Source organism: Bremia lactucae, linkage group LG15, assembly GCF_004359215.1.
Source record: "Bremia lactucae strain SF5 linkage group LG15, whole genome shotgun sequence".
Lineage (NCBI taxonomy): Eukaryota > Oomycota > Peronosporomycetes > Peronosporales > Peronosporaceae > Bremia > Bremia lactucae.
This window is the reverse complement of record NC_090624.1, coordinates 1,047,297-1,062,338: the sequence shown is the minus strand read 5'-3', so window position 1 is coordinate 1,062,338 and position 15,042 is coordinate 1,047,297. Positions and strand designations below refer to the sequence as shown.

The 15,042-nt window shown below is 47.1% G+C and overlaps 3 protein-coding genes across 3 annotated transcripts; all 3 read left to right on the top strand.

Annotated features, from left to right (window-relative positions):
• Positions 1 to 1,230: 1,230 nt before the first annotated feature.
• Positions 1,231 to 6,271, top strand: CCR75_006457 (uncharacterized protein; the record flags this gene model as incomplete). Its single annotated transcript, XM_067964527.1, has 4 exons — positions 1,231 to 1,276; positions 1,346 to 1,410; positions 1,476 to 1,541; positions 1,607 to 6,271. 4 exons carry the CDS (start codon positions 1,231 to 1,233, stop codon positions 6,269 to 6,271), a joined length of 4,842 nt encoding a protein of 1,613 aa, XP_067819207.1.
• Positions 6,272 to 6,282: 11 nt separating this feature from the next.
• Positions 6,283 to 6,548, top strand: CCR75_006456 (uncharacterized protein; the record flags this gene model as incomplete). The annotated part of the gene is made up of 2 exons (XM_067964526.1): positions 6,283 to 6,432; positions 6,510 to 6,548. The coding sequence occupies 2 exons, from the start codon at positions 6,283 to 6,285 to the stop codon at positions 6,546 to 6,548; spliced, it is 189 nt and encodes a 62-aa protein (XP_067819206.1).
• A 1,856-nt stretch (positions 6,549 to 8,404) lies between these two features.
• Positions 8,405 to 11,215, top strand: CCR75_006455 (uncharacterized protein; the record flags this gene model as incomplete). Its single annotated transcript, XM_067964525.1, has 1 exon — positions 8,405 to 11,215. One exon carries the CDS (start codon positions 8,405 to 8,407, stop codon positions 11,213 to 11,215), a length of 2,811 nt encoding a protein of 936 aa, XP_067819209.1.
• Between the last annotated feature and the right edge of the window lie 3,827 nt (positions 11,216 to 15,042).

Sequence of the window (15,042 nt, the reverse complement as noted above, 5' to 3'; positions counted from 1 at the left end):
ACACGTGCAGGTGACCGTATGGGAGATCGTACGGGCGATGAGGGATCATCCTCATCGTCGGATCCAAATAGACTGTTTACTCGTCTATCAGAATGAGCCCTCTCATTCGAAGGCTCATAGTCAGCCGCCTGACGTATATCAGGCGACTGTTCCATTCTCCCCGGGTCGGCCACTTCATCCGACTCGCATTCGTAGTGGACCTCCAGAGGGGTCGTATTCACGTGGTGGATCACCACGTGCACTCGCAACATCAAGTGTTGTGCGAGTGGAAGACACTACGGCAGACGTTCCGTCTGCCGAAAGAGATAGCAGTGCGTCACCCGCGGCTGCACGAACCGCAGCCGAAGGCGCAACACTATCGTCACTCCGCATGAGTTGATCGTTCATGCGATGGAATTTAAAATGATGGATCTGACCAATCAACATCGTTTTAAAAATTAAGTGGTCACATAGCGACCACTCCATCCAATGACATTCAGAGTGATTGTCGTTTAAGGGAGGGGTGATGTAACGGGGTGTATCGTTACATGGAATTGACACTTAAAGGTTGTTAATTAATATATTATCTAAAAGGTAGATAATATTTGGAGGATATTACTTTATATAGTAATATTCAGAATTTTTATCCATAAATAGGTATAGACCATTATACCTATTTATTCCGCAGACTAATCAGCTGTAGGAGTAATCAAAGAGAGAGTTACAGATAAGATATTCATTTGCATGTTTAGTATTAGTTTATAATTAAGTTAGCATTTACAAAGATTGTACAAGAGACACTTAATTATATTTAATACAGTTTTCATTTTACCCTCTTAAAGCTAGTTGCCTTTAGAGTAGTCTTCCTCTGCACGTACTAGTGTACGTGAAATAACGTAGGCACCACTCGCAACTGAAGCAGTGCGAAGTGGACTTGTACTGAAACAGTACAAGTCGTAGTGCCCCATTACAGTCGAGGTACGGAATATCAAACACCACGGGCTTCCTATCACGCTCCGACCACGGTCCCTGGGCAATTAATGCTTTGATTTATGGTGCATTTATATTTTAATGATGGGCTATATCAAGCGGGGGTGTACTACTCGCATAGGACATGCCTTTTTATTATTTTCTCTTACAAGGAAAATATCTAATATCGCTCTTGTAGGAAATAATGTTGATGTAAGATGAACAAAGCTCTAAAAAAGTCATTTCTTATAAAATTACGAAAAAAAGACTCACTGCCACCAAATGAGCCACAGCGTGCTAGAAACTGCGGCCTCTTCTAGCAACAGCGGTTTGTGGCAGCTAAAGAAATCGCTGTCGCGCCTTTAATGATTCTCACATCTATTGAATGATCGTGCAGACTCGTCGCCGGTGCTTATCGAGCGTCATCGTGTGCGCGTTCGCCGTGTTGCGTCGGAGGAGGAGGTTAGTTTGGACGCTGGACTCTTGTGTTGCAATAGTTGGCATCAAATGTCTTTATTTTGGTGTAGAACATGGACTCGGATGCAACAAACGAGACGAAGAAAGAAGAAGAGAAAGTGACAAGGCGTTATTCAGTGCGAAACTCCTTTCATTCTTGTATTTTGGTAGCTCAAAGCTCTGATAAAGTTTATGTCATCAGCATCGCCTGCAGTCGTCTTTGAATTCTATTAGTCTTGGCTCCATAGCGAATCACAAAGATGCCAGTGGCGCTCTTCGGACATCATCCTCTCGTTACTCGCTGCGTACACGGCACTCTAATTCCAAGCGCTTTGACGAGTCCATGTACAACGATGTGTTTACGACGTCGCGCTCGAGATATGCCGAATCGACGCCTGAGTCATTAATTGAAAATAAGCGCAGACGTCGTCGGAAGCGCAATCGCCGAGAAACGCGACAACGGCGGGAGGATGAAGACGAAGATGGAGAGGACCAGTACAGTGGTGATAGTAGTAGTGTCCAAGAGATCGAGGTTCGACAGGTAAAGACAAAGAAACGAGATGATCGAGTGAAAGCGAGAGCAGTCGAGCGACAAGCAAATTTATCGCGCTATTCATTACGCTCACGCGATTCTCTTCAAATGAGTGAAGCGAGCGATGTCTCATTGTTTCAGGCTGATCGAAGTAAACGTGCTTCGAAGCGATTGCAGGTGGAATCGAACGGAACAGCTACTGAGCACAAAAATGAGGTTGTAGAACTCGATGACGAAGAGTTCGAGTCTGAAAAGGACGCTATTTCCGACGACGAAGAAGAGAATGAAGATGAACGAAAATCGCTAAACTCAAATCGATATCATTTGCGTCAGCGACGGAGTTTGCCGACCGAAGAGTCGAATCAAAGCACACGCAGTCGAACAAGGATGAGGTCGATGCCAGTGTTTGAAGCTGAGAGCACGTTGCGACGCTATTCGCTTCGTGACCGCTCCAAATTGCATCGAACTGATGTAGAAGTCGAAGCGACTGCGTCACCAGAGACTTCAGCCACATATGCGGAATATCAAAAACGCCGTCTTTCCAGCAAGCGAAATACTAGTAATCGACAATTGTTTCTACCCGACATGGCGTCTCTTCCCGTGCGTCGTCAAAGCCGAGGTCGTAAACACGCTCGAGGACGTCGGACGCGTCAGCGTCGATCGCTTTCGAGTTCGACTTCGACGTCTACGTCCTCTTGCTCTTCCTTAGACATGAACAATGAGGAGTCGGACGGTGGTATGCGAACTAGTAGCCCATGGCGATCTACGAATGGTGGCCGAAAAAGTGGAAGGTCACGTGCAGATATTACACCTGTGGAAGTAGACCGCAGCATTACGTGGCACAGCGTTGGGGGACTGAAGTCGCATATTGAAGCATTGAAAGAAATGGTGATGCTTCCTTTATTGTATCCAGAATTTTATGGGAAATTCAATGTGGCTCCACCGTCTGGTGTACTTTTCTATGGACCGCCAGGCACAGGAAAAACATTGTTAGCGCGAGCACTGGCGAATTCGTGCTCGTTTAATAGTGAACGTGAGCCCCGTGCAACAGATTCCGCACAGATCGGACCAGGAAAAAAACAACGCATTAGACGACAGGTTACTTTCTACATGCGAAAAGGAGCAGATTGTCTTAGCAAATGGGTTGGGGAAGCTGAGCGACAATTGCGGCTCTTATTCGAAGAAGCTAAACGAAATCAGCCATCGATAATCTTTTTCGATGAAATTGATGGCCTCGCTCCCGTGCGTAGCGCTAAGCAGGATCAAATACATGCATCGATTGTGTCAACGTTGCTAGCATTAATGGACGGCATGGATTCACGAGGCCGCGTTGTTGTCATTGGGGCAACAAATCGACTTGATGCCATCGATCCCGCCTTGCGTCGTCCAGGTCGATTCGATCGAGAACTTGGATTCAAATTGCCAAACGTTAATGAGCGGAAAAGCATGCTGGTGATTCACTCGAAATGCTGGAATCCACCTTTAAGTGACTCCTTTTTATCTGAACTTGCAGAACAAACCGTGGGGTATTGTGGCGCCGATATCAAAGCACTATGTGCAGAGGCGGCATTGTCCTCGTTGCGTCGAGTGTACCCCCAAGTCTACGCAAGTGAAGACAAACTACTGATAAATCTCGACAAGGTGGTTGTAGCTCGCGGAGATTTTGCTAAGGCAGCAAGGAAAATTACTCCAGCTTCTCACCGCGCGGTTAGCTCGTTTGCATCACCGCTTCCACAAGCGGTGAAGGAGCTATTACAGGAATGGCTGAGGCAGACGCTGCGAGATGTAGAGCGCTATTTTCCGCTTTTTCCTCTTGGCAAAAGCGCAATTGACGATGCTGTCACCACAGTCGTAGAGGACTGTGCGGATCGGAATGATGACAATGACGAAGAAGACTTGGATATTTACACTCGTGCGCATCATGAGGATTGCGATATATGCCACGGGCCAGGGACCGAGTCTTTGTTACGTTGTGATGCGTGCCCTGGAGCTTGTCATCGTGCATGTTTGTTAGAGATGGCTTTATCTTCAGAAGTTGTAGGAGAGGAAAATAGCGGACTGTGGTTCTGTCTCGACTGTCAACAATCTGGCTCGGCTGCAATGCAAAGAGCAGGACAGCGCCCACAAAGGTGCCTTGACCGCTCTCTTGCTTCGCTTCAATTGCCTCGTCACGTGGGTTTTCCTCGAATTTTAGTGGCTGGTAAACCCGGCATGGGCCAACAGTACATTGGTCCAGCACTGTTGCATTCGTTGGAAGGATTGAGCCACTTTTCGCTTGACTACCCTTCACTAGTAGCTGACTCGAATTCGCACAATCCAGAAGAAGCTCTTATTAAGAGACTCAGCGAGGCTCAAAGGTGTTTGCCTTGCGTACTCTATCTACCTCAAATCGAGTTGTGGTGGACAAATACAAGCGAGTCCATGCATTTGACCCTTACGATGATGCTAATGAATCTCCAAGCCCGAGCCAATCTGCCTCTCTTGTTCTTAGCGTGCACAACATCGTCGTGTGATACGCAAGATCTACCAGACGACCTGCTGGCATTATTTAACGAGAATCCCACTGTCTCTTTAACGTCCGTGGTAATAACGATGAATGCACCAATTTCTGAAGCTCGCATGGCCCATTTTGATCAAGTTTTCAGGGCATTTGCAACACCTCCAGCAGCCTTAAAGGCAAAACGAACAAGTAATGAAAAACTCAAAGTGCTTCCATTGGCTCCTTTGCCATCGGTACTACCCAAAATTGAGCTCAGTCCAGAAGAGCAAAGAAAACGGAAAGAGCGAGATTGTCACTTTTTGCGGGAGCTGCGGATTTTTTTAGGTCAAGTTCTTCACTACTGCTGCTCACAAAAGATGTATACTCCATTCTATGTTCCTGTGGATCCAGTGGCGGTGCCAAATTATTATTTGATCGTAAAGCGTCCTATGGACTTGAGCACAATACGTGACAAGTTGAACGATAAAGAGTATACGTGCTTTGAGCAATTTATGGATGATATTCAGCTCATTGTGCGAAATGCCAATGTCTTTAATCCGAAACGCTGTCGAACGCGTCACATTGCTCATGCAGCTGGCACAATGAAAGACAATATTTTATCCTATGCCCACCGGTTTCGGATCCGACAAGGCTACGACTTATTTGCAAAGTGCCGCGAGGTGACTAAGAGGCTACGAGCGCACCCACAAATGTATGGGGAATTTGGCCAACGGTTCCTTGAATCGGTCAAGCGCCAACGTCAGACGCTTGAGATACCGCATGTTCGCACCAGTGCACGACTTCGCGGTGTTAAGGCCCCAGAGATAAGTCTTAATACTGCCATTTTCAAGGCAAGTGCTCGTAGCTTAAAGCCTTCTAGTAATGAAGCGTTTATGAGAGATGAGGTGACAATACTAGCTGAAGTTGAAGCGAAGCGCATGGAAAAAAACACAGACATGAAGCTCGAGCCAGATCAGCAATGGTTTACAGAAAAAGGTGATGAAGTTGGAATTGCCAAGAGCGAAAACAAAGCGTTTTTAGCGTCGGATTGTAGCGAAAATATCAACAGTAAATGTGATGAAGCTAATGTTGAGAATGGAATGGACGAAGAAACGTTTGCAGAAGGCGATCGCATTTTCGTGAGTAGTCGGACGCATCCAGGAATTAATCGTGAAGGAGGCGCTGGCGTTGTGCAGAGTCACAATCGAGATGGCTCTTATAATGTCAAGTATATTCTCGGCGGTAGTGAAAAGTCCGTAAGCGTCAAGTACATTAAGCGATTGACAGATGACGCCATAATGGAATCTGTCAAGACACAGCGGTCGGTGGTCAACGACTCCACGAATGCTGATTCCGTGCGATTTATTCAAGATGAAGAGAGAATGGACGAAACGGACTATTTTGACGAATTGTTGTGGCCTCTTTTGAAAGAGGAAGGTTGGAAACGCGACGACAAGTTTGACATAATTGAAGCGTCGGGCGAGGCGTCAGGGCTGGCCGTGCAGCGTGTCGTCTTTACTCCAGGCAAGAAACGCGATGGAGAACTTGTGACGTTACATAGTGTCGTTGAGGCCCTGTCCTACATTTCAGAGGATCCTGGGCTGTCACTCAAGTGTTTTGGCACGCGCTTTGCAGAGCGCATGTTGGCTGATGAAGCTCTTGGGAAGGAAAGTAGCGATGATGAGACAGACGACACTCCTCAATCTCGACTTTCTGAAAACGAAGTGGAAGAAAAGATCCCGCTCACGGAAGAAAACGCTGATAAATCTAATCGATTGACAGACGACGTTCAAGAGACCCCAATATTTGTTTATGATGAGGTAGGTGACTCGTATAAGTTATGCTATGTGAACTAAAAAGCGTGATTATGTATCAGACTCGAATGGCAAAAGTATTGGCAGAATTGGTGTCAAGAACGGCAAATTGGTCGGTTGACATGTTGCGTGACGAGTTGCTGGAGCTGAACAAGCTGGCGTATCCTTTTCGCCATCACTTTGATCGAACGGAGCTGATGACGGTGCGTGTTGCAAATTGAAAGCTGGAGCAAACACAGTGCAAATAAAATGAACAACTCATTTGTGTGTTTTTATGCAGCTCGTAGAGGCGCATGTAAAGACGATGGCAAAAGAATGAATACAGTAATTCATTCTATCATGACGCGCTTCGTCACATACTCTGCAAAATAATGCGATAACGAACAGATTGTGGTCGGCTTGGGCGCCCGAGGATTCTACCTTTTCCACCTCTTCGTTTGCATTGAGCGCCACAGTTCCTGACTCGTTCCCGAGCTAGCGACAAAGTGTTACCCCCATTTCCGAACAAATTAACCGGTCAAATCCGGATTAGCTACTTGGAAAATTGGAACGTTTCATAATATGTTTTTTTTTGGTTTATTCGCATTGTACAATAAATTGTCGGCGTTTTGACTTGTTTGTATGTGTTCAAGATCAACAAGTGAGACATGCATGGTTAGATTTCTTTCTAAGGTACTCTGTAACGTAATGGTTATGGTTACCTCTACATAGGTACGATAATAATACTTTTTGGTATTAAACAATTACTAAATGATGAGTATTATAAAGTAAGGCCCTTAATCATATTAGGGAAGTAAGTATAGCTTGCAATCATCGTTCCGCAAATTGCCTTCAGAAAAGATATTTTTAAACTTGACAGGTGGGCGATACTGGTCCCTAATGTAATATCTCATTTATGAAGAAAACGAAGCCAAAATTAGAGCAACGTACGATACATAAGAAAAAAAGATAGAATTAATTTTTAATTTCCAATCGGTCTATGCCGCATATTAATCGCTTTAAGGCATGAGGTCATTCCATTCAGACAGAACGTCAGAGTCCTTGCCAAAATCAAATTTTCAATGTAGACCCTTAGGTCATAGAGTGCTTACAGTGTAACCTGAAGCTAGCCTACAAACTGGCCTATCACAAAGTTTCAACGGATTCGAACTCGAGCTCTTTGACCATCGTCATGGTCATCGCGCACCAGTATGAATGAGTATCATCATCGGTTTGGTACCCGCTTCAACGAAAATAAAAGGCAAACTCAATGACTTCCTCTACCAAAAATACCGTAATCATTTTAGTCAAAATCGAGCGTAACAAGGCGGCCAACTTGTGCGCACTATGAGCGCACGTAAATCTTTTAAAGCGCAGATAGCGCACGCTTGCCTTGGTTGGCACTACAACATAAATTTTAACGCTTCAACATAAGCTTTGCCCTGAAGGATTCGCTGTGGCGTGCGGTATGCATGCGATATCCGTAGACGGCGGGCAATGTACAATACTCAAAAACGTTTTTGTTTGTCACTAGATACTTCACAAAATGCCATTTATTTGCTCGTCGCCTCCGCATCAACCCTAGAGCACTGTGTTTGCTGCAAACCTACCACAACTACATGTTTGCACGCTATCCGAATTCGACTGCCATATGCTGCTCCGTCATAATTGCGAGTGTCCTGTTTATATTCGCAATACAGTACAGAAACATCAGTCTTAAATTGCCTTCTATTTTCGTCAAAGTGAAGTAAGTATCGACGTGCAAGCTTGCAATTATCGTTCCGCAAATTGCCTAATCGGAATCCTTGAGGCATTGACAACATATGATTGTCGGCTAAAAATATCCAAGATATTTTACCCACTGTCGAGCATGTGGCGCGACTACAAGCAATTGCACGATGACGCACGACGTGGCGCTCGTCGTTGACTGTAACCGAGCTCAAAGGATCTGCTCGCCTCTTTTACTAAGCGAGTCAAAAGCACTTTCTAAACAGCCAGTCAGCACGCTTCTTCCGCCGTTGTGGCATTTGCCAAACGGCCACACGCAAGAATTGCCTCCTTCTTCTCACTTGGTGTCCTGCGTATTGCGTGACGTTGCCCTTAACAGTGTCATTTTATCACAAGTCGACTTTTCAAGTCGGTCTCGCGTCTCGCTTGTTCTGTTTCAGCCTTTAAATTTGATTTGGCAATACAAAAATGAAGTTTCCAATGCCAAAAAACATTTTTCCTCCACTTGAACTGTCCGAGTACCAGGAACATCAATACGAACAGCTCGCCAACGCGCTAATAAAAGCAACGCTGGCCGAGTATGACCATTTCGTCATGCACGACCGCAAACGCGTCGATTCAAAGCGCTGGAAGACTGTACGGACGCAAGATGGGATCTCTATCTACCGCGAGCGTGAGTTTAACGGAGAGCCCCAAGATTCGAGTCCAGCCACCCTTGCACTCTATCGAAGCGCCTCCTCTACTACCAGTAGTCGGCCAAGCCAAAAGAAGCATCTTACAGGTCCTCAGACTGCTGACACTATGGACAGCGGACGCGACTTGAATTCTGTTTCCCACGAGAAAAAAAACAGCAACAACTACCTCGTCGACGACAATTTTCACACGACTGGCAGCGAAAAATTAATCGTAGAGCCACGCATTACCACTGGCGCCTTCAGTCGCGCCGACAATCGCGAGAATAGCTCCAGTTTGCCGAGATTGCTAGCAGTGGGCAGCTTGCGTGGATCTTTAGACGACGTGATGTACGGCGTCATGTCCCCAAGTGCGTCGTCCGCCCGCTTGCGCAGCTCGTACCTTGGCGAGCACATGGCGGACTGCGCGGTCCTTCGGGAGATCAAGAGCCCAACGTCTGCTGACCCGTTCCGATTCCTCGGGATCAAGTGGTTTGTGCGCGCCAAGCACCGCACCGCGGCTCGCATCGTGCTGCCACGTGACTTTGTCATTCTCGAGTTCTCGGGCGTGATGATGCGCCCCGACAACTCCCGTGTGGGCTTCCAACTCATGCATTCCGTTGAGATCCCGACATGTCATGAGCTCATTATGCATCGCATCGTGCGCGCCAAGATCTCGAGCTGCTACATCTTCGAAGAGACGCATCCTAAGAGCATCCAAGTCTTCATGACTGCTTCCGTGGATCCAAGCGGCCACGTCTTAAACCGCGTGGCCATGCGATCGGCTGCAACAGCGCTGAGCAATTGCTGGAAATCCGTCTCGTGTGCCCACGACAAGAAGCTGGCCTTCTGTCTGCATAATGAACGTCCGTCCGTGCTCGCTGGCCCTGCTTCTGGACGAGGAACGTCGACCATTAATAATAGCTTGATCGGGTCGTCTCGTGGGAGACTCTCAGCGCTCACGCCAGTGAACGAAACCCAAGCACGGGACTCGAGCACGACCGAGTCCTTGTTAAGGCGCCGCAACGTCAGCTTGATAGCGTCGATGCGACAGTGTGGTGTCTGCCGTGGCAAATTAGGAATCCTCTCCAGGACTGTGTCGTGCCAAATGTGCAACGAGCAGATTTGCACGCGCTGCCGTATCGTACGCAAGCTCAGCAGCGACACGCTCAAGTCTCAAGTGATGCAGTCGTCGATTAATTTCTGCAAACAATGCGTTGCGAGTGTCAGTGACGAAAGTGCGTTGGAAATTGCACGACAGGAGCTCTGGGTCCGGTCACGAGGACGCACGCGTGCGTCGTCACTGCGCTCGACGATTAATTCGAGACGTTCGTTCTCGCTCGAACGCAATGTGTATGCGACGGTGATCCTTGGTCAAACCAGTGATAGGAATACTCGAGACAGCGCAGTTCAAAGCAGTCAATACCAAGGTCCGAGCAGCTTTGGACAGAGTCAAGCCACGGACGATTTTGCCATGGGTTACTCTGTTGGTCCTCTTTACCCGTCGTCCTCGACCAAGCTATTGACTTCGCCACGTCGTTCGAGCTCAAGCAGTCACTTGTCGAATAAACGTTCTGTCAACACCCTTAGCGTGAGCACGATTTCGTCATCTAGCAGCACTCTAACGAACGAAATGCTTTCGCTGAGTGACTTGAGGATTGACAAGACGAGTCATAAAGCTGCAATTGCTGTAGAGCCTAAAGTCGAGGAACCCGTCGTTTTAGACCGCCGTCTCACCGCAACACTTCGTAGTTTGCGCCACCTTGACTACGTCTTATCAGTGGACGAGCAAGACATTGTCGATGAGCTTGATAACGACCTCGAGTCGGACGAGTTGGCCGAGTTAGAGAGCGTTGATGATGGATCCGAGATCCGCTCGAGTTACGCGTCGTCGGTCGCTGTGATGGATGATGACAGCGAAAGTTGCTTATCGTTCTCTAGCAATGGGCCACTGTCTCAAAGCCAGGCACCTATTTTTGAAGTCGAAGAAGGCGGAGAGAGCGAAGAGGACATGGATTTAGAAAAACAAGTCGCGGGTGAGATGGCGTCAGACACGGAATTGACGTTCGAGTCTTTAGAAACAGATCAGGAGGACGAGCACTTTTGCCGTAGAATCAGTCTCGAATCGGAAGAGGTGGAAGAAGAGGAAGAAATTGACTCCATAGCACGAGCGAATTTAATGCATGCAGACGACGAAGGGCCCCATGCGATTATGGTGGAAAACGCCCAAGTGGTGGAGGTTGCTCCTATCTCTGAGGCCCAGGCTACCATGGTAGCCGAGCACGATATACAGAGACGCAAGTTCGAGTTCGAGAATGAAAATCGTGAGCGCAAAACGATTCCATCTGTCGCGGACTCTTCTACCTATAAACACCAGCTTTTTCAGCAAATGCAGGACCTACATCATGTGGTAGAGTCGACGTATCAGGTGGCTCGAGCTAATACGGAGGCGGCTTTCAAGGAACGTGATAGTGGCCGCACCTCGAAAGCATCCCCGAAGAGAACGATGAAAACGCTTCGAAGCGTGCGGACGTTTTCTCAACCTTTTGCTTTTGCTGTAGTGGGTCTGCGCTCGACGCGGGCCATGACCGTAAGTGGCGATAAATAGCCAAGTTTCTTATTGACACATTGTTCGTAATGTATTTATCGTGGCGAAAGTTCGTTTTCAAGTCTTCTGTATATGTACAAAAAGACCTTTTTGCATCCATTATGTATGTCTCGCATTTTTGTCCGATCAGCTTTTCTGTATTATATTCTGTTTATGCGCCGGAGAATTTAAAATGAGGTTTGGAAGTTGCACAGAATATAACGGAGCAGCCCGTTACATAGTTATCATTACCTAAAAGAGGAATAAAAAAGAATATTATCTTGATGAGACAACAATGTGAGGATTTTTACCACAGTAATGTGATAATTGTATATATTAATGTCACAGCTAAAATTGATACTATTACTCCTCCATGATTGAAAGACTCCAGAATAATTATGTGCGTCTACAAGGGCGCGCTCTAGGAGCAACGCTCTTGGTCCGTTTAAACGAGGCCATTTAGATGGAGGGTGCATCTTTGGAATGCCACCCGTCACATAGCCGCGTTCTAAACGACTGACTTGTGACACCGACTGAGAACGTTCACGTGTCGTCGACGGAGCTTTAGGCTCCGAATCCTCTATGTCAGAACCATTATGAATTATGGTCTGAGCATAAGGTGATCTTTGCCATGTACACGCGTTCGAGCATTGAGTGCAATATATGGGTCAATGTGGTGCAGCAAGACGTACAGAATGCTCGCAATCAGCAACCCACCGAAAGCTTCAGTAACACATCTAATGTGACCCACAGGTTGGACGTGTGAGCACATGGAACCCTCTGTCGAGTGGGAACAATCCATTTTCGACAAGCAGCATACTATCGTAGACTGAACGTTCGTCAGGGGATTAGAAGGCCGTAATTTGGCAACAGTCAAGCATTTTTACTCGATGTGGTTGACGCAGTTTCTTGAACAGACATATGTCGATGACGCCGCGGCAAATATTATAGCGCTTTTCCCATCTGCTCACCCGAGATGGTCGTATCTGTCAGCTACCCGTGCGAATTTTTGCCCTCGACCAATTTTTGTGGCCGGGATGGCTTCGTGGATGTGGTCTTGGGCTTCTCGCGCATTGTGCTTATTAAGAAATTCGCCGTATCGGGTATTATGAAAACGAGGCAAGCTGCTGGCATCATTTGGAACAAGTCTCTGAAACGCGGATTTACGTTTTTCGTCGCGCGACGAGATTCGGCTGAGCCCACGAGGTCGTGTACATGTCATCCAAATGCAAATAGAAGTTGATTTTTCTGCATTCCAAAGCGTCAGACGCTGAAAGGAAGGCAGCAAAGATGAAAGGGCATTCCAGGCCTCGACTTCGAAGCGTGTGCTTTCTTTTCGGTCCAGCATTTCAACGTAAATCGAGTTTTTGAAAAGGGTACATTTGGCACAGTGGTTTGGCTGAGCGCAAAACTACGGGCGAAAATTTCGAACTGCATCCATCAGGGCCAAGGTGCTGGGATAGGATGCATTGGTTGGTGGATGGAAGGATCGAAGAAGAGCCTGACAAGGATGAAAGGTAGAAATTGAGTGTGATTTAGAGAATGTATTGTGATTGATATTGAATGGTAGTGTAGCGGAGCTACCTCGCTCCTAAAGTCAGAGGAAGTCTTTCAGACTCAGAGAGTCACTTAGTTCTATTGAACTAATGGGTTTACGACTCAGGGAGTTGTACAAGCTATTAAAGCTTAAGGATTTCTAGTTCAAGGGATTTAGGGGTTCGTAGAACCAAGTGGCAACAAGTGCCCAAGAGGATATACCTTAGAAAGGCTTCTATCTCTTACAGATCAATGCGCAAGCCTTAGAAAGGCACTTTACGCTTTAAGATCAAAAGGGGAACTGAACTTTATTTAATTATTTAAATTTAAAAATTTATCCTAGCTAATTAAAAAAGATTTTGGCCACCAGATTTATATCTGGCGGCGACCACATTTATTACCCGTAATAAATGGGATTTAAGTATAACTAACTATTTTAAAATTAGATAAAAGGTTATTTTACCCATAAAGTAAATGTACCACAACAACGGTTCTCCAACCGATGTGTGCCCCATTACACCCTCCCCATCAGACTGTTGACACCGAGTGACAACATTCGCTTCATTTCCTTTTTGAGGTTGGAACCTAAACAGCTAACCGTTTGGTTGTGTTTTCCAATCCTTTGTCTAATGACAATCAAGCGTGAGTCACAGACTCTGAGCACCTTCCTCGACGATGAGGGAATGGTGGACTTTGAAAGTCACTCTCAATCAGAGGAGGAGGAAAAAGAGCGGCGTTTGCTCACGCCTTCTCCCCCGGACGAACGCCGGCGAGCCCAGAATCCGTTTCCAGAGCGTGATGCCGCTGATATCTTAACTGCATTGAGCAAGACACGGGACCCTGAGTCTAACATTATTACGAATCCGCTCGATGAAGAGCAAGAGCAGATAATCCTCATAGAGGAAAGAGCTCGTCGATGAGCTGCCGAAATAGCGAAAGCTAAGCCTCATAGTGAATATAGATTCACTCCGCTTAGTGCGGACGAGCGTCTCAAAGAGAAAGCGGGTCATAGCTTGGCCATCAGGATCTCTGGTGACCCGGCGAGGACGCCGAAAGAGATCGCTGGTCGCGACGCTCTTCATGAGCAATACCTTACGCCGATGACGCGAAGCCAGTATCTGACGCGCTTACGTGATCAAGCCCGTGGGGCTTCGGTGACCTCCATGAGGGAAATTCCGATCGTTTTGTTTCCAAACGAAACAAGAACTGAAAACGAAGTCTCATTTAGAAATGGGTTCACCGGCCCCGCAAACTCCGTAATATCTGGAATATCAGAGAGTCTGCGGATAGAGGTGATGTTCGTTTGGAACGGAAGCTTCACTTCGACTTTGCTAAGCTTAAAGCCAAAGGCCAGTTTACGTTCGGCATTTATGCCACAAAACGAAGATAGGCCTAGCCAATATTTCAGTACTACGGTTGACCGTACAACCATGGATCGAAGCCGCACTAAGGCTTTAGATCCATCTAATCCCACGTCTAGTGGTGGGAAGCGTCGTTTGACGCGATTTGACCCTGAGCTTGGCGCTCAAAAACGTCAACGGCGTACGGGCAATCTTGCCAAAGAGGTACCTCGAACTCCCAAGCGTTTTCAGAAGAGGGGTACCCTAGCCACTTCACCAGATACTGGTATTGATCCTTACGACGACGTCGCTTTAGAAGTTTTTCCACATGAAACTTAAAGTTCCCCCGCGCATCAAGCAGCGCGGGAGGGGCTGAAATTTCGGCGGAAGCATTTGATGCTCTGCGGCACGAGGTGCAACTTCTTTGAGAGGTCCTTGCTCGGGTTCAGAGCTATTTTGAGGCGGTTCGGGACCGTCTTTCGACGCTTGAGCGTCAGCAGCCTCGTTTAGAGGGCCAGCTGGACATCCTGGTGAGGATGCAACAATCTGCGGCACGACCGCCTGTCTTGGCGCAAGCACCTTCAAGTCCACGTGGGAAAGGTCCCGATATGGCTTAAGCAAGCCAACGTATAACACTGGGTGTGTACGCAGCTTGCTGGGAAGGTTTAGCGTATAAGCTAGGCCCTTCTTGGCCACGACCGTAAATGGTCCAATAAAGCGCGGGCGCAATTTGGTCTTGAAGACCGCGGAAACCAAGTTGGTAGGTAGGTTTTTAGCGTTTAGTAAAACTCGGTCTCCGACCATATAAGAATTAATACAGCTTCTGCCTTTGGCATCTGCTTGTTCTTTTTGTTTGTCTTGGCTATCAGCCATCGTATCCCTTACATGTCTTAAGACACTAAATCGCGTCGCGAGAAACTCGCTTACTTGTTTCCGAACGGTAACAGGGCTGATATCAGCAAGCCTATCGGC